General features: G+C 43.7%; 1 protein-coding gene across 3 annotated transcripts in view; it reads left to right on the forward strand.

The window, feature by feature from the left end:
• The window catches only part of CAMSAP3 (calmodulin regulated spectrin associated protein family member 3), a 151,195-nt gene that overhangs the window by 123,970 nt on the left and 8,564 nt on the right, over positions 1-18,661 (forward strand). For all 3 annotated transcript variants that reach the window (XM_068274583.1, XM_068274585.1, XM_068274584.1), the window contains exons 5-12: positions 2,932-3,070; positions 5,420-5,559; positions 6,253-6,328; positions 6,440-6,497; positions 8,317-8,354; positions 10,981-11,053; positions 11,159-13,001; positions 16,998-17,131. In XM_068274583.1, coding sequence (XP_068130684.1) covers positions 2,932-3,070; positions 5,420-5,559; positions 6,253-6,328; positions 6,440-6,497; positions 8,317-8,354; positions 10,981-11,053; positions 11,159-13,001; positions 16,998-17,131 — 2,501 coding nt within the window. The remainder of the gene's footprint in view (positions 1-2,931; positions 3,071-5,419; positions 5,560-6,252; positions 6,329-6,439; positions 6,498-8,316; positions 8,355-10,980; positions 11,054-11,158; positions 13,002-16,997; positions 17,132-18,661) is intronic.

Raw genomic sequence — 18,661 nt, forward strand, 5'->3', positions numbered from 1 at the left:
CACATCATTTAGCGCAGATGGCTGTGCGATTGGAACGCAACGCGTCCGATCGCACGCCATCTGCGCTCCTATGCGCTGCGTTGCAGATCCCATTCATTACAATGAATGGGATCTGCGCTGCGATTCCCAAAAAATGCGTGCAGCACGCGATAGCGCAATCGCGCTGCCACGCAGCGCATATGATGGGAACAGTAGAAGGGCTGTCTATGCCCTTCTACCGTTCTTGCGTGTCGCACACTATACGCGCTGCCAAAATGCGGACGGCAGCGCGTATAGTCTGAACGTAAGAAGTGGAAAATGATGGGTTCTGTTGAAACCATGGTCAGGTAGACCAGCTAAAATTTCAGCCACAAATGCCATAAAAATTGTTCAGGATGCAGAGAAAAACCCACAAATAACTTTTTATACTTCACTGCTCTATATGATACTATACTGTATCCTATGCAGTACCATACAGCCAGAGCCGGATCATCCACAAGGCAAACCTAGGCAGTTGCCTAGGGCCTGGAGAGTGAGCGCTGTAATAACAGTGCAGGAGATTTGGGCACAGCCGGTGCCACCATAGGCCGTGATAGGAATTACGGCTGTACATGCACCAACAAATAGGGCAACCAAATATACATCATAGTCATGGATATATAAAAGACTATTTCTCACAAGAAAAGATAACCATGACTGCAAAAAACCTATGCACACAGATCACAAGTTATGTAATAATGAATAAGTTTATTAAGGACGTATCCCAAAGATAAAAATAAAAACAATCCACATTGCCAGACTCGGCTGAAGTGTAAAGTGCAAAAAATACAGTGCTAAATAACAACAGAGGGCAGTGTTACAGCATCAATACAGTACACGAGATCTGTGACACCCGCCTGTCTAACAAAAGACCCATCTCCAAATATAAGGTCCACAGTCAATTGCAAATATATTGACAAGCGTTGTGTAAGTAAAAAATTTTTAGCCAAGAAAGCGCTGCTTACCACTGTAACCCGCTGGCACTGCTCCGTCTGGCAAGGGAAAAGCTCACATGTATCGCACCTCCACGGTGCTTCTTCGGAGATAAAAAATTGATAATAACGGGAGCCTTAAATAATTTAACTTTAACTTAACTTTAACTTATTTAAGGCTCCCGTTTTTATCAATTTTTTATCTCCGAAGAAGCACCGTGGAGGTGTGATACATGTGAGCTTTTCCCTTGCCAGACGGAGCAGTGCCAGCGGGTTACAGTGGTAAGCAGCGCTTTCTTGGCTAAAATTTTTTTACTTACACAACGCTTGTCAATATATTTGCAATTGACTGTGGACCTTATATTTGGAGATGGGTCTTTTTTTAAACAGGCGGGTGTCACAGATCTCGTGTACTGTATTGATGCTGTAACACTGCCCTCTGTTGTTATTTAGCACTGTATTTTTTGCACTTTACACTTCAGCCGAGTCTGGCAATGTGGATTGTTTTTATTTTTATCTTTGGGATACGTCCTTAATAAACTTATTCATTATTACATAACTTGTGATCTGTGTGCATAGGTTTTTTGCAGTCATGGTTATCTTTTCTTGTGAGAAAGGAATTACGGCTGTAGCGGCGCACAGTGAGTAACTTCTGCGCCGTCAGACGACAATAGCTGGCAGCCGAATTACATCATTCCCCACTATCCACGTGGACCTAAAGGGGGAACAGTAATTAACGCCGCCAGGACTTGTGCAGCAGCAGCATAAGCCATACCAGCTGTATCCTGTGCCTAAGTCTCCCGGCAGCAATTTCATACATATGCCTGGAGTCAGTCTAGGGGCCTGGTGGATGCTAACCCCCTCTAAATTTTACAGAAAATACCATGCTCTCTTGCCTAGGACCCCATTTCATCTCCATTCTTTTCTGCATACAGCCCCAAAATGTATAATGTATAACCTACACTTCGCTACTATAATACTATGCTGTACCTTACAGTCCCATAATGTATACAATATATATATACCCTACACTATCTGTACTATGCTGTACATTTCTCTACAATATACCCTACACTATCTATACTATGCTGTACATTTCTCTACAATATACCCTACACTATCTATACTATGCTGTACATTTCTCTACAATATACCCTACACTATCTATACTATGCTGTACATTTCTCTACAATATACCCTACACTATCTATACTATGCTGTACATTTCTCTACAATATATCCTACACTATCTATACTATGCTGTACATTTCTCTACAATATATCCTACACTATTCCTTATACCTTACATTTTGCTGCTCACCAATACACTGTACTGTATTATGGCTATACCACACACTGCTCTAATTGCTCTGAATCTCAGTGTAGATTTCCAGCCAGCTGTACTGAAGACCGATAGCACATCAGGAATAATACTATCTAGTCACTGTGTGCTCTCCTCACCATATCGCCTCCCTGCCAGTCACAATGGGCACCCTTCTGTGTGGACAATTTATGCCATAGGACCAGGATTATCGGTCATTTTTTATAACCGTGTAAAGGGAAGAAAATCAGATTTGTTGGATGTATCTATTATTTCTGTGGACGTCACTTAAAACCCGTTTTAACAAATTAACTTTTTGATTTATTTATTTTGTAATGCATTGTCACCTTTGCATTGTGTATTGGCGGCTTGCTGAATGTATATCTGTATTGTAGTGGCTGCATGTCCTGTTCATACTCTGGCCTGTCTGCAGAGCAGCACGCAGCATACACCATGTGGAGGGAATAGTGAGGTTCTGCACACTGCACTCTCTAGGTTACAGGGACGCTTTGTCTGTCGTTGCTGGAGAGGGATAGAGAATGGCGGTACCACAGCCCTTCATTAGTGCCTAGATAGCACGCTAGTGTTTATAGAGAGCCACACAGTAGATGTGCAGGTAGCACGACATTGATAATAAATCCATTTCCTGTTTTCTGCTAGATCCGCTATCGGAAGGACAAGGCGCTCTCTAGGCAGACGCCCTGCTTCACCTCAGTGTCCTCCATAAGAGACCTGTCTAATGGGAGTGCTCTGGCTGCCACCATCCACTACTACTGCCCAGCCGAGCTCCGACTGCAGGGTGAGTACACAACCACACATGGGATGGAATATTATATGCATTCTGTACTGTAATGTGCCAGGATCACGGGCTGACTGCTCTGAGGCAGAGACTAGCAGGTAAATTAGAAAATGCATCATGTACTATCTTTTTTTAAGTGGACCTAAACTCAGAACTACTTCTCTGCTCTAAATGCTTAGCTACAGCATGATAACCTAAAGGGGGGATTGTTCTTTATTACAAGTTATGGAAATCTTAAAATAATAAATAAATGAAGTTTTAACTTGGTTTCACATACCTAGTAGTCATATAGGTATATTTCATCTGTTAATGTACATATGTATTTTAAATTGCAAAGGGGGGGGGGAGGGGAGAGACAACGAGAGCCCTCTATAGTATAGTAAGTATTGGTATGAGGATGGGTAGTGTATGGTAAGTAATGAATACACACAAATCTGGGTTACCACTAAGGCAACCACTGTAAAGGCAGGTGGGGAGATTAGACCTGTCCCCACTCAGGAGTAAGAAGTCGCTCTCTGTAGATCAGAAAAAAGGGGTAACACCCCTCCACCAAGGGTGGTACTGTACGAGGAAAAACAGAGGCGCCAAAATGATAAAAAGTAGCTAAAAAGGTTAAAAATTGCTGAGGAGGCAGTGGTGGACCTGCCTCCTTTAAAAATGCACAAAACATACGAAATTCAGCATCACAGAAGTTTGATTTACTCCAAGAAAGTGGTGTGTTGCTTCGCATTGGTCTCAGTGTGGCATGCAGCAATGACTTGTGTCCGTTCACCTCAATATACAGAATGTACTCGGCTTTCAGCTCCCATAAAAATGTCGGGCATTTGCTCAGCGTTCCGGCAAGGATTTTCCTTCTGTGATAGGCTGGAGTTTTTGAAGTTGTAGAGCTGTGTGGCTAAGCTCACGATAAGGCAATGAGAGAGAAATGCTCGGAGCGCGCTAGAAGCTTGTAGGTTCCTTTGAAGTCTGTGGAGACTTGGCTGTAGGTACATTAAACCGTGAGCCCTGCTGAGGGACATCTAGCAGTAGGAGTTCTTTGATGTTCTGGTAAAGCAATAATGATGATCAGGTACATAAAATTGCCTTCTAAAAACAAAAAGATGTCTGTAATTATTCAGCTTTCTGTGAGCAAGCAGGGACTCCCATAATGCACCGTTTCTGCTGTATGCAAAGCATTCCCTTATAATATTCCTAGTAATTAGGTAGAGTAGGTTGCGCAAGAGCAATTGAGGCGGAGGGCTGGAATAGTGTTATAATAAAAGATGTGTCCGCAACACTTTTGCCTGCACATTACCACTACCTGAACTAATACCTAAGCTGCTTAAAGGAGAACTGAAGTAAGAGGTATACGGAGGCTGCCATATTTATTTCCTTTTAATCAATACCAGTTGCCTGGCAGCCCTGCTGGTCTATTTCTCTGCAGTAGTATCTGAATAACACCAGAAACAAGCATGCAGCTAGTCTTGTCAGATCTGACTTTAAAGTCTGAAACACCTGATCTGCTGCATGCTTGTTCAGGGGCTATGGCTAATAGTATTAGAGGCAGAGGATCAGCAGGGTTGCCAGGCAACTGGTATTGCTTAAAAGGAAATAAACATGGCAGCCTCCATATACCTCTCTCTTCAGTTCCCCTTTAAAGGGAACCCAAGGTGAGAGACAAATTGAGGCTGACATATGTGTTTCCTTTTAAACAATGCACATTGCCTGGCTGGCCTGCTGAACCTCTGCCGCTAATATTTTTCCCATAGACCGGGGCATAACTTTAAAGAAGGCCCCCAATATTCACACCCTTTCTCTTGCATACCCCTGGTGACCCTCAGTCCGGGGGCCATCTTGCTATGGTCCTAAAACAAGTGTAGACATCGAAATCTCTACATCTATAACAAGTGTAGTCGCAAAAACACCTGGTCTGGAGGCTGGAACCCTTTATCAGAGAGGAGTGTATTAGTAGGAGGGTTCTGACAGAAATCAAAAAGATTAGCTGCTTTTTCCGGCTTAGAGATCAACTCTTTGTCCAGCACTGCAGCTCAGCACATTGGTATAATTATAAGACCCTGCTGTTGTGGAGCACAAGGAGTTAATCTCTTATCAGTAGTAGGTGGAGATGGGAGGGATCAGGTTATATATGCAGACAAGGAAATACAGGCTGGTTCCCCGCCAGTCAGAGTACCTCTACCTTGTGGCTGATAATGGGTAGGAGGGGTGGAGACTGGGCAGCAAATGGTCTAGTAAAATTGCACTACAGTCACCACAATATTGGCAGATAACGGCATTTCTTTTTGTTTGGTAATGGGGATCCCGAGTGCAGCAGTCTCACCAAGCCTCATGCATGTCTCTCTCGTTTTGCAGATGTCTGTTTGAAGGATACCATGTCTGTGGCTGACAGTCTGTACAATCTGCAGCTCCTGCGAGATTTCTATGTCGAGCATCTACCTCCATCGTGCCCACTTACCCTGGAAGACCTGCTGTATGTGCCCTCCACCCTGCGGGTAAGAAGCAGAAGGCCCCCCATGTGTACCGCCTTCACCCAGGTGCAGAGGCGTCCCTAGGGTTGGTGTCACCCTCTCTCACCACATTATCCTCCATTCTCACCAGACTCAAATATATATATAATTATATTTGACGTTGCGTGTTACTAACATTTGTTGAGAATGGGGTTTGGAAGGGGTTATACTGGACCCATTCACTACAAGAGGAGAGAGATGTTGGGGTTAAGGATTGTTATACTGGCCACACTTTGGGGGTGGGAAGTTCTGGCCATGCTTGCTGTGGGGGTGAGGGTGCAGTACTACACTGGACACACTTTGCTCTGTATGTGTGTGCGGGGTGTTGATGGTTGCTATGGGGGATAAAAGAAGTACCACACTGGATACCCTAGCTATGGGAAGAGAAAAGAGATGGGGATTGTTATACTGTCCACACGTTGAGATATTAAGGTTATCACCACATGGCTCTGGTGGCCTCTGATCTCCATTAGCAGCCAGAAGAGAGAAAAGCAGGAGTGAGAAGTACATCAAGCAATATCCTGGTATATAGTCTTACTCCACGCTCCCTTAGCCTGGAGCTTGATGTTACCCCCTCTGCTATTGACACCTGGTGTGGTCCACACCTACCTAGTGACCCGACTGCCCAGGTACCTTGAACAGTAAACGTATGCTAAATTGCTTCTTTTTGGTCATCAGGTAAATCTTGTTGGACTCTTGGCTGACCTGTATTACTGCTTCGAAGTCGCCAAACCAGAGTTTGTACAACCTAAAGGCAAGTCCCTCTGTGTTTATCAAGTGAGTCTGTGGACATTGCACCAATCAGTCCATAGAATTATGATGCTTGTGCAACAGAGATTGAACTTTTTGGTTTCTTCTCTTTCAGATTTGCAGTCGGGCACTGAGAGTAGCACCCCCACACCATCAAGTGCTCACAGCGGAGGGTACGTATAACGATTGAGTAGTCGCCAATCGGTGGCCTTTTTTTCTCGGCAACAATTTCTCTTGGTTGATTCCCCTCACCCCCTTGGCCTGTGGCTAATATCAATGTCTGCTCATCTGGTTTAACCTGCACCAGCAAAAAAACATTCTGGAACATATTAGAATGGCAATTTTGATCAGCAGCATTCATTGCACTGATGTCTGGGGAATTTCAAGGTCCAATACACCAAGTCTAGTCCATGTAGGCCTCACTTGCAACTACAGACTTTCCTTTGCAGAAACAATCACTCCTGATTGTTTCAGCTGGAAATATAAAGAGTTTACAGCTGTCCCCAAAACTATTGTCCTTCTGACCATGGGGCTAAGTTACCTTCCCCGAATGCAGGGGTGTAACTACAAAGTTACCTTCCCCGAATGCAGGGGCGTAACTACAAAGTTACGTTCCCCGAATGCAGGGGCGTAACTACAAAGTTACCTTCCCCGAATGCAGGGGCGTAACTACAAATCAAAGGGCCACTAGCAAAACTTTGATGAGTCCTTAATGTTCACAACTCTTTATTATACAAGGGTCATACAATTAGTGTGGCCATCATAGCGCACTAAAACGCAGAACTGAATGCAGAGTATGTACAAAAAGAAAAAAAAATCAATGCTTTATTTACATTTCAGTGGCCACTATAAAGAGCTTCAAATCTATTTTATTTACAGCACCACAAGGACAATAAAATGCTTCCTAGATCAATGTAGTTTACCAATAAACACAAGGTAATGTAATATGGCCATATACTGTATCTGACGAGAGCTGAAACCAAAAACCCAAGAGGATCTAATTGTGTCCTACATGATGTTCTGAGATGCTCTCAGGTGCCGCTCAGTAAGCACTAATTGTCTCCCACCTGCAAATCCTGCCAAAGGTTCACAGAAGGCCCTTTTCCACTAGCAAGTGCGATCGCAAGCACAATCGCCTGCACTTGCCATCACGCAAGATGCTTTTTGCGATAGCCGTCAGGAACGGAGCACGATTGCAACGAGAATCACGCATGCAGCCGAATGCATTCTGGGAAAAAAACAGCGAGCACTAGTGGGAAATGTAAATCGCGGTGCCTTGGCAATCTGCAAAACTGCTGCGATCCACTTTTTTTTTAAAGTAGATAGCAGCTAGTGGAAGGGCCCTTTCACTTCAACTGTGTTGGGATTCGTGGACCAGCCACAATTTGCCTATCGTAAGGGCATTGTGTTAAACTCACCCGATCGGTGCCGGAATTACCATAAGGCACTGTAAACACGTGACTACAGGCACCTGATGGAAAGGCGGCTCACTCCTCTCCCCCAGTACCCCCCCCTCCCTCCTTCCTTCCCTCCCTCACCTAGTACCTCCCTCCCTCCCTCCCTATGCAGTGTCCTGATGAGTGTAAATGAGAGGTTACTCACTCTGCTCTCGGCATTCCACTAACCAGATCTCCCTTCAGTCAGGGTTCCTCTAGCTACCTAATACTTGAGGGCACCTCTAGCTACTTAGTATTATGCTGGGAATACATGGTTCATTTTTGGGTGCCAGGACATCTGTGTCTATAGGCTCCTGCCAGGTAAATCACCTGCACCCGATTGCACATTAATCAGTGCACACTGTGTGAATAAAGAAAATTGAGACTGGATTGCGTTTGCGATGCAGATTGCCGTTTTTGGTGTGAAAGGGGCCTTAGGCTAGGCTCGCACTTGTGAGCACGATACCACACACACATTTTTTTTGCACACCATTTTTTGGATGCCAATGTTTTATGGAGCTAATTTCACCTCTGTTCTCCTTTATGCTTCCCTTAGGGGCTCCCCTATCTTCACATTTAGACCTGGAACCACAGGTGAGATTCAATTTCCAACACTAATAAGGATTTAAAGAGGAACTCCAGTGAAAATAATTTAATAAAAAAAACTGCTTAATTTTTACAATAATTATGTATAAATGATTTAGTCAGTGTTTGCTCATTGTAAAATCTTTCCTCTCCCAGATTCACATTCTGACATGTATTACATGGTGACATTGTTACTGTGGGCAAGTTATGTAGCTGTTTCTAGCTGCTCTGGCTGTTACAGACAGCTTTAAACAGCCATTTCCTGTCTGTGAACATTGTTACATTGTGGCAGTTTGCCCAGAGTACCACGGTATTCAGAGCCTCTTGTGGGAGGGGTTTCAGCACAAAATTAGTCACACAGCGCCCCCTGATGGTCTGTTTGTGAAAATCATTCTATTTCTCATGTAAAAGGGGGTATCAGCTACTGATTGGGATAAAGTTCAATTCTTGGTTGGAGTTTCTCTTTAAGAGTTGTTTTGTATCTTTTGCAGCATGTATGATAAAACACTACTGTACTTGTATACAAGCAGGGTTAAATGTTTGAAAATAACTCTCTAATGCAGTGCTCTTTCTTCAGTTTTTTTTTTAGCTTTGTTTTAAAATATTGGCATGGGACTCATACACTAACAAATGACTTCTCTTTATTCCATACTTTGTTTGCTGAAGTGCCAATAAGATCTGTAGAGGGGTGATAAGCAGTTCAAATTAACAGAAGGAAAGGAAGGAAGAACATTGGGGAAGATGTAATGCTGGGAACACACGATGCTATTTCCCGTCCGATCAACGGGCAATCTGACAGGAAGTTGCATGTGTGCAGGTCCAAACTGCTTCCAATCGATTTTCCAATGATAACTTTGCAAAATCGTTCCCTTTATCGATCAGAAACAGTTCGGACCTGATGTAAATAATCGTTTGATTCCCATCAATGGGACCAGAAATTGCATCGTGTGTACCCAGCTTAAGGCCCGGTTCACATTAGCGTTTTTTTTCCAGAACGTAACCGGAACGTATACTGTACAAACGGAACGAATGTGAATGGATCCAACGTTAACCTATGGATCCATTCACATGCGTCGGTTGGTACGGATACGTTCCGGTGCCCGGATCTGAAAAATGCCTAATTTTCCTGACCGTTCTGCCTAGAGGAATGGATCCGGACAAAAAATACTACAGCATTGGCGGCACACACTAGTGAAGAAATGGACCATTCCACGGGGGATGGGGGTATGGGCCGACGTGAATCTAGCGATGGGAGGGTGCAGCAGCCGGGTGGGTGGGCTAGGGAGGCTTTATACATACCTTATCTTCATGGGCAGCCGGCGGTAGAGGCTTCAGTCTTCTTCCGCTTCATGTGACTAGTCACATGACGCGCTGTGTAGTCACATGACGCGGAAGAAGACGGAAGCCTCTACCGCCGACTGCCTATGAAGATAAGGTATGTATTGCCGAGTGAAAACTGATCCGATCGATCATTGATCAGATCCGTTTCCACTAATGTGAACAAGGCCACGGACGAGTCATTCAGATCCGGTGAAGCGGACACCGGATCCACTTGGCTCAAAACACAGATGTGAACCGGGCCTTAGAGGGATATTTTTCAAACCGGGATCAACACCCACTGTAACTAGTTATAAATCAGTATAGGCATAGAGTAATAACTTATATTGTACATGGTGGAGGTAGGCGGTAGGGTTATGAAGGAGATCTAAAATTGTTATCTTTAATTATTACGTTTTTTTTTCCAACTTACATTTTTATTAGTACTTACATTAGTAAAAACTAATTCTAATTATTATTATTATTCAGTATCGTATTTTAAATCATTCACGCATACTAAAGGTGCCCACTAACTGTACAATCACCTGAGCGATCAACTGTATGATGGATAGACTACCATTAATGGTGCCGATTAGCGACAAACTATCCTTCTATCGATTTTGTTCCATCAATCCAAATTTCGGAACAGTTACATATTTTGGTTTGATCAGTTTGCTTGTGATTTTCCCCTCCATTTGAGTCCCCGATCGGTTCCTTTTTATGGCCGTGATCGAATAGCACAGATCGTTTGAGAAATTGGATCCCCAATGGACCTCTTTTATACATACACTGACATTTTAAAGAGTAACCCCGTTGGCAGAAATGGAATAATGCCACATTCAGCTTGCTCAGGCTAAAAATCCAGTAACTTTGAGAAATAGTTTCCGAAACATCCTGCAATTATTTTACTAACTAAATAACACACTGAATAGGTAAATTGTGACAGCCCTCCTCCAGTTCAGTGTCCCTTCCTTGTTAGTCTGACTTTGTTTACCTATTGCCTTCTGATTTAAGATGTTTGAAAAGGGTAGCAGTGGAGAATCCTGTATTGATGGACACAAATGACCCCCCCCCCCTTTCCTTCCCAAGACAAAAGCTTTGCTGGAGGTTATAGAACAGTGATTTGGGCCATAAAGTAAGAGTTTTCTGTGATTTTTCCTTGAATTTCTTTGTATGTATGTGATGCAGTGGATAGGGGTGCAGGAGTGGACAAAATGTAGGGAAATTGTTCATAGACTTACTGACTTGAAGGTTTTAAATGCAGCTACCGAGTTTTCTATTAATTTTTCATTTTTTCCTTCTTCTTTCTTTATGGTAGGATCTCTTCCTCATTCTTCATCAATGTCCCACATGGATGGATTTGGAAAGTCCTGGGCAAAAAATCCTTTAAGGTAGGTCTGTTTAGGGTGTTTTATTTGTTTGCAGTCATGTTGCTCTGAATGTACTGTACAGGTGGGCTGAATTACATCTTAAACCTATTTCTTTCTATTCCACAGCTCTCCACTGTCCCAAGCAGTTTCCTTCAGTATACCATTTGGCCTTGACAGTGATGTTGACATTGTTATGGGGAACCCTGTGAACATTCTTCGTTCTGTCAGCTCAGATAGCCTTACACCTCCGGTGTATGCTCCCTCTTCCCCCAAATCACCAAAATGCATTACTCGAGCTACCTACACACCTCCTGAGGATGCAGCTGAGATTCCAACTCAACCACGCACCTTCAAGAAGGTCCCTTTGACTGGGAAGGGCAACACAGACCTGCAGGTTCAGGAGAAACCAGGTGGTGGACAAGGAACACCAATGGAATTGCCTACCATTGAAGAAGCTCTGCAGATCATTCACAGTTCAGAAACACGTCTCCACCCAGAGGGAGCACCAGATGGATTTTACCTCCACTCTCCAGAAGAGTCCAAGCCATCTAAAGTAGAGGATGATCTAGTCCCTGATCTAGGTGTGTATAGAACACATGATACTTCTAGACGACTGTCAAGAGATGATGACTCTGTGCTAAGGGATAATAGTCTGGACTCTGATGCAGATGAGAACAAAGTTACTCAGGAGTCCAGTCGAAGCTCATTAAGCTCACAGGCTGACTCTTCTACGGGATCGGGTACAAAGATGACCAGTTTTGCAGAACGCAAGAAGAAATTAGATGCCAAAGTGAACCCCGATAGTTTCCCGTCTCCACTGTCTAATAGTTCGCCCAATACGACCACATGGGCACAGAAAGCAGAGGAATCCCCTGTTAAGAGCCCAGCCTTGAACTCTGAGATGAACCAACTTGGTGCTAGGCTTGAAGAGAAGAGAAGGGCTATTGAAGCTCAGAAGAAGAGGATTGAAGCAATTTTTACAAAGCATCGTCAGCGTCTTGGAAAGAATGCCTTTCTCCAATTAAAAAAAGGAGAGGAAGATGATGAAGAAAATGATTTGAAATTTTCTCCAGATGAGGGACTTCCTAAGGAGATAGAAGCCGAAAGAGAGCATGACCAAAATGAAGAAGAGAAAGACAGCGGGAAAGTAAATGATGGGTCGGTGAAACCACGGGTAGAAAAGCAAGTAAGCTTTTCTCCTGAGGTTACAAAAGCTGGACTAGATAACAATCTAGGAGATTATAATAAAGCAGTAGCGAAGTTAAATTCTGCACTATCCTCCCTGCAAACAGATATGAAAAGGTTGTCTGATCAGCAGGAGAAGCTAATGAAGAAAGAGAGCAAGACTTGGGTCATCCCAGCTCCAAAGTCTTCCCCTCCACCTCATCGACCGAAGTCCTCACCTCCTACTAGGCTTACACGGGAAATCCAAACTCCTCGTTCCACACCTGTATCTCCTTCTCAGTCGCCCTCAAGAATGGCTCCAAAATCTCCCCAACCCAACACTAGGAGGTCTTTGCAACCTGTTCCTATAACACCTAAGAGCCCCAAAAATACCCGCCCTGTTGAACTTAAGATTCCACCTGTTGCCAGAGTACTGACCCCTCCCCACAATGTGGACACTATACCTCACCTACGCAAATTCTCACCAAGCAAAGTTCCGGTTCAGACACGGTCCTCTATACTTTTTTCACACGATGTGGAAGGAGAGAGTGAAAATGAGGAGGCTCAGATAACCTATGAAATGCATGGAAACAATTCAAGGCCAGTAGCCTCTGTAGTTCCCCAGAGTAGTGGCATCGGGCCATTCACTGGGGAGGAGAGGGATGGAAAGAGAAGTAGCCTTATAGAGATCCCTTTGTCTGATCTTCAGCCCACAGAAGATGCAGAGGTAGATGGAATGGACTCACTTGAGGGAACTCCTGGGGACGAAGGCGGAACGCAGAAAGGACTTGGGTTCTTCTTTAAGGTAAGACCATTAACTAAACCATATTTGAGGGAGCTAACTGGCTGGAACTGAGTGTCATTGAAATGTCCAAACGTACTCTTTTATACATCAAAGGACACATAAATAAGAGATTGAAAAAGGCATGGATAATACATCGATGACCTAAAAAGTAAATAAAAAGAAATCCGTAACGCATCTGCAGGAGTCTTGTCTGTTGCCTCTGAATGAAAGCAGAGTTACCATATAATGAGATTCAGCTGTCCCTAATAAGATGAGCCTGACTGTAAAGACTGACCAATTTTACCACCTCCATGTAGCATTAGGGTCAACAGATATGGAATGCTACGGTATGAGCAGATTGTGTAAGTAAACCCTTATACTACACGGAGGTGGTAAAATCAGTCTGGGATTGGTCAATCATAATTGAAAGTGTGTACCTGGCTTAAAGGACACCCTAGGTGAAAATAAACGAATGAAATAAACAATGGTTTCTATCCTCCTCCTAAAAATTACTTTTTTAAATGTTCCAGTTTTATTTTTTATTTAAATCTACTTTTTAGTTTTTACTGTTTTATTGTTTTTGCTCAATGAACACATTGAAGTATGCCAGAGCTAAAATCTATTAACTGTTGAACCTTTTTATCTCTTCCCTGCTCTCAGAAGCCATTTTCTGCTAGGAAAGTGTTTTAGAGTTGTAATTTTTTTTAAAAAGTGAGGATCACACTGTAGTCTGACCCAGTCCTGACTCAGACAGGAACTGCCACTTACATACCTGGTGTTTACATAGAAAAAAAGGAATACAGCATAGTTATTTATGTGCTTGGCACTGTACACATGTCTATCTCATCATGTCACATGTCACCTCGGGTATCCTTTAAAGAGGCACTTAAGTCTTCTAAAAAAAATGAGTAATAGCAATAGCAGCATAGGGGGCAATATTGTGGCTGGGAGCGCGAATAATCACTCGCGTTCCCATGCCTGTCTGGTCCTGATGGCGAAACCGAAAGTGGTCGCTGGCAGGGACGGGAGCATCGCAGAGACACGGTGAGGGCACCGATCGGCTTCAGGGGGCAGAGGGAAGCCCCAGGTGAGTAAAACTCATTTTTTTTTATGAGACTTAAGGTTCACTTTAACCTCTTGACGACCAGCTAACGCCGATTGGCGTAAACTGGTCATCTGCGGGTTTCCATGTCCGTTCACAGAGAGTGTCTTTGTGAACAGCCGGAGAGCCGCCGGTCATGGCTCGCCAGCAAAATGTAAACACGCGGGGAAGAAATCCCCGCTGTTTACATCATATGGCGCTGTTGCGCAGCAGCGCCGTAAGGCAGATCGGCGATCCCCGGCCTCTGATTGGCCGGTGATCGGCAGCCTACGATAGGCTGAAGCCTATCCTTCAATGCACAGGACGGATATCCGTCCTGCGCAGCTCACAGAGGGAGGGAGAGGGACGGAGCGCAGAGAACGCTGCGGAAGGGGGCTTTAAAGAGCCCCCCCCCCGCAAAGCGCAGCAAGCCGTCGACGATCAGACCCCCCCAGCAGGACATCCCCCTAGTGGGGAAAATAGGGGGTAAGTCTGATCGCCCTGGCATAATCCTGATCTGTGCTGCGGGCTGGAGAGCCCACGCAGCACAGATCAGACAGAAATCCACTGGTCGTCAAGTGGTTAAGGGTGGTATAAATAGTTTTCTGTGGAACATTTGTCATTACTGCCGATTCTGTCCTCAAGGCAAGCGTTTATGCAGCGGTTTGGTGCATCATTCTGTGATAATGCTCACTGCACGGAAAAAGTGTTTTAATAGAATTTATTCCCTTTAACAAGCTTTGTTATTCTTTTCACTTGTAAATCTTGCACTAGCAGTTTAGCGCCTGATTCATGCAGCTATTCTGCTTGGCAGAAAGTATCGCACATGGCTTCCAGAGGACGAGGAGAATAGCGGGCTGGGATGGCAGTCGGGTGTCGCTGTCACTCAGGATCCAGCTTGTCGGAACTTTAAAGGATGTCAGGGGACACCGGTTCACACATTTGGTTCACATCCAAGGTGATCCTGAATGGCTGCCTTGGCTGACTGTCCTCTAGAACGACCCAGCTAGTTATCTGTAGAGATAAAACTGTCCTTCCTACAGCTACACACATGCTGCAAATTAGGACAATGGCCCACTAGAGTGCTTTAGCTGCGCTTTGGAATCGCCAATCATCAATGAGGGCAACCCTGCTGATCTAAAGTGATTTTGCAGTGTTTTTTGTGCCGTGATTGTGGTTGAATAACATTTTACCAGCATGCCGGGTCTGTGTGCCAGTAGCCTGCCCTCTTGCACAGAAGCAATGACATTATGTGCAAAGGGTCGGGGTGACACTCCGGAAGGTGGCGCACAAGGACCCGCCATGTAGGTTACTTTATTAGAAAGAACAGGGCGCGAATCGTGCCACAAATCATGACTGAAAATTATAAACAAAGAATTTGTACTTCAGCAAGCTGAAGTGGTACTCCCAGTGGCCGTCCGGCTTTACTGTTGCCCGAAGGGACTATTCCTTTGGGCAACAGTTTGAGGCCAACTTCTGTACAGATGCATCACTAGCCTGGAGGCTAGCGACATGTCTGTTACTATGGAACGGCGAGGAGAGACGAGGCGTGGTGCATGACGAAGTGGCTTTAGTGGAACTACGTGCTCAGGCACATAAGAAAAATGTGCAAGATTGATGATGATTTATGCCGAAATCAAAAGGTGGTAACTGGTTAATTCTTCACCTTATATCACCTCTGTACTGGTTCATAAACTGTCGGACCTTTGTCTTGGTAAACATACCAGGGATGTCTGTGCTGTTGTTGTTTTGTTTGTTTGTTACTTTTGGCCATCCTGCTGTAGTGACTGTGATGGTGAGGCAGTTGGTTTTCTTTTTGTACACTGCAACTGGTTCACTTTAAAGGAAAACAGAGGTGAGAGGGATATGGAGGCTGCCATATATAGCTTTTCTTTTAAACAATACCAGTTGCCTGGCAGTCCTGCTGATCTGTTTGGCTGCAGTTGTGTCTGAATTCCACACCTGAAACAAGCATGTGGCTAATCTTGCCAGATTTTTGTCAGAAGCATCTGATCTGCATGCTTGTTTCGGGGCTATGGCTAAAAGTATTAAAGAGAATCTGTACTCTAATATTCTTACAATAAAAAGCATACCATTCTATTCATTATTTTCTCCTGTGCCCCTCTGTGCTGTTTCTGCCACTCTCTGCTGCAATCCTGGCTTGTAATTAACAGTTTTAGGCAGTGTTTACAAACAAACTAACCAGCTTCTAATAGGCTCCGCTAAGCATAGTGTGTGAGTCATTCAGAGTGTGCAGGGGGCCTGCAGAGGGTGTGTATCGCTTCTACCAATCACAAGCAGCCCTGCACATTCCACACAATCAAGCCTTAGCCCGACAAACAGGACAGAGGAAAGATACATTGATTTATTACAGAGACAGTGCAGTTAGGAAAGACTGCAGTAAGCCAGAGCAGATTAGAACAGGCATAGGAACTTATAGGATAGAAGAACTAAGGCTGAAAAATTTGTTACAGAGTCTCTTTAAGCCTGGTACACAACATGCAATTTCCCATCAGATGGGTCGAATAAAAAAATTCCGACAGGTCTGATCTGATTTATGATCGTTTTGCATAGAAGTGATCAGAAAAATGATTATAAATCCGATCTGTCAGAAATTATCTATCGACCCATCTATCTGATGGGAAATTGCAAGGAGTGTACCAGGCATTAGAGGCAGTGGATTAGCAGGGCAACCAGGCTATATGCATTGTTTAAAACAAAGTAAATATGGCAGCCACCATATCTCTCTCGCTTCAGTTGTCCTTTACATTCTACAAGCCTTAAAATGCCAACAAAAGTAAATCACTTCCTGTCTGTTTACTTTTTAAATATTTAAATCCATTAGCATCTCCCATGTGCACATTTTGCTTCTGTAGGCGATTAGGATATTGGAGATGGAGGAGAGAGATGAGGTTCCGTCTGTTTTGTTTCCTCAGGGTGAGGAGAGGACAGAGGGGGAGATGGCCAAGAGGAGAGCAGCCTTGTTGGAGAAGCAGCAGCAGAGGGTGGAGGAGGCCAAGAAGAGGAAACAGTGGCAAGAGGAAGAAAAAGAAAAGAAAGAGGAGGCCAGGTACGTTGTCCATAAGGGCTGAATGAATCACAGTAGCTGATGCTAGATTGTTTTACCTTCATTGATGATCCTGTTTTCATGGTCTATGAGAGCAGCATGTAAAGATGCCTGCCGTCCTTGTATGATGACCTCATTGACCAACAAAAACTTCAAGAAGCAATACAAGGAAATATATTGGTACACAAGGTCCCACAGGAGTGAGCCTAGTATGTATCTAGTTGGCTTGGTTAGCCTGATAAAACGTAACTTTATTTGTGTAAAAACAATGTAGAGCAAAGTCCTCGTTATCCAGCACCAACAGGGATTGGCTAATGCCGGATAAGTGTGCTTTCTGGTTGCTTGAGACTGAATGTTAAAAATGGGCCTAACTAATACAGTACAATCCCTGACTCTATATACATACCATGAACTCTATATAAAATATTAACCACTTTGTCCTCCTTTTATATAGAGTTCATGGTATGTATACCGGCCCGCGGTTCGTTAGCCAGGTAATCAGTGAATCGGGCTATGGTGCCCGATCACTGATTCCTCTAACCCCCCCCCCCGCAGAAAAAGCGACAGCTTCTCTCGGAAGCTTCGCTTTTTCTGACTCCTAGACGTCATGTAAACAAACTCAAGGTTACCATCTTGTGGCCAAAAAGTAAAACTACATCTAAATGTAAAAAAAAATTAAATACCCATATATTTACCCAAATAAAATACTATTTACATCCCACCCTCCCAAAAACACCCACAAAATGTTTAATAATAAAAAAAAAATACTATAATAAAAAAACCCACATAAATATTTACCTAAGGCCCCGTTCACATTACACGCATTGCTGTCCGTATTTCGCATGTAGGAGGCAGACACACACGGATATCAGAAGTGCATAGACTGCACTGTCTGCTGTTCACACTGCATGTGTTCTGTTCCAGTATGGTGCGCAAACGCACGCTGCATGCATATTTTGGCAAAACGTGTGGCTGACCCATTCCCTACCGTGAATGGGATCAGCCACACAATGCACGGAAACGCAGATGGCGTGCGATTGTACACACTGCGTTCCCATAGCATGGCCATCTGCATGTGATGATGTAAACGAGGCATAAGGGTCTAAACTTTTTAAAGATCTATGTAAAGATGAAATTTTTTTATTTTTTTTTATTTATTTTTTATATAAGCTTGTAAATGGTGATGGATTCAAAACGGAAAAAATGCTCTTATTTCCCCCAAAAATATTGTTGCCATACATTGTAATAGGGACATAATTTAAACGGTGTAATAACCGGGACAAATGGGCAAATACAATACGTGGGTTTTAATTATGGAGGCATGTATTATTTTAAAACTATAGTGGCCAAAAACTGAGAAATGAATTTTTTTCAGTTTTTTTTTCTTATTCTTGCTGTTAAAGTGCAATTACAGTAAGGTAGCTCTTAGCAAAATGTACCACCCAAAGAAAGCCTAATTGGTGGCGGAAAAAAACAAGATATAGATCAGTTCATTGTGATAAGTAGCGATAAAGTTATAGGCTAATGAATGGG

This window comes from Hyperolius riggenbachi, chromosome 3 (assembly GCF_040937935.1).
Source record: "Hyperolius riggenbachi isolate aHypRig1 chromosome 3, aHypRig1.pri, whole genome shotgun sequence".
Lineage (NCBI taxonomy): Eukaryota > Metazoa > Chordata > Amphibia > Anura > Hyperoliidae > Hyperolius > Hyperolius riggenbachi.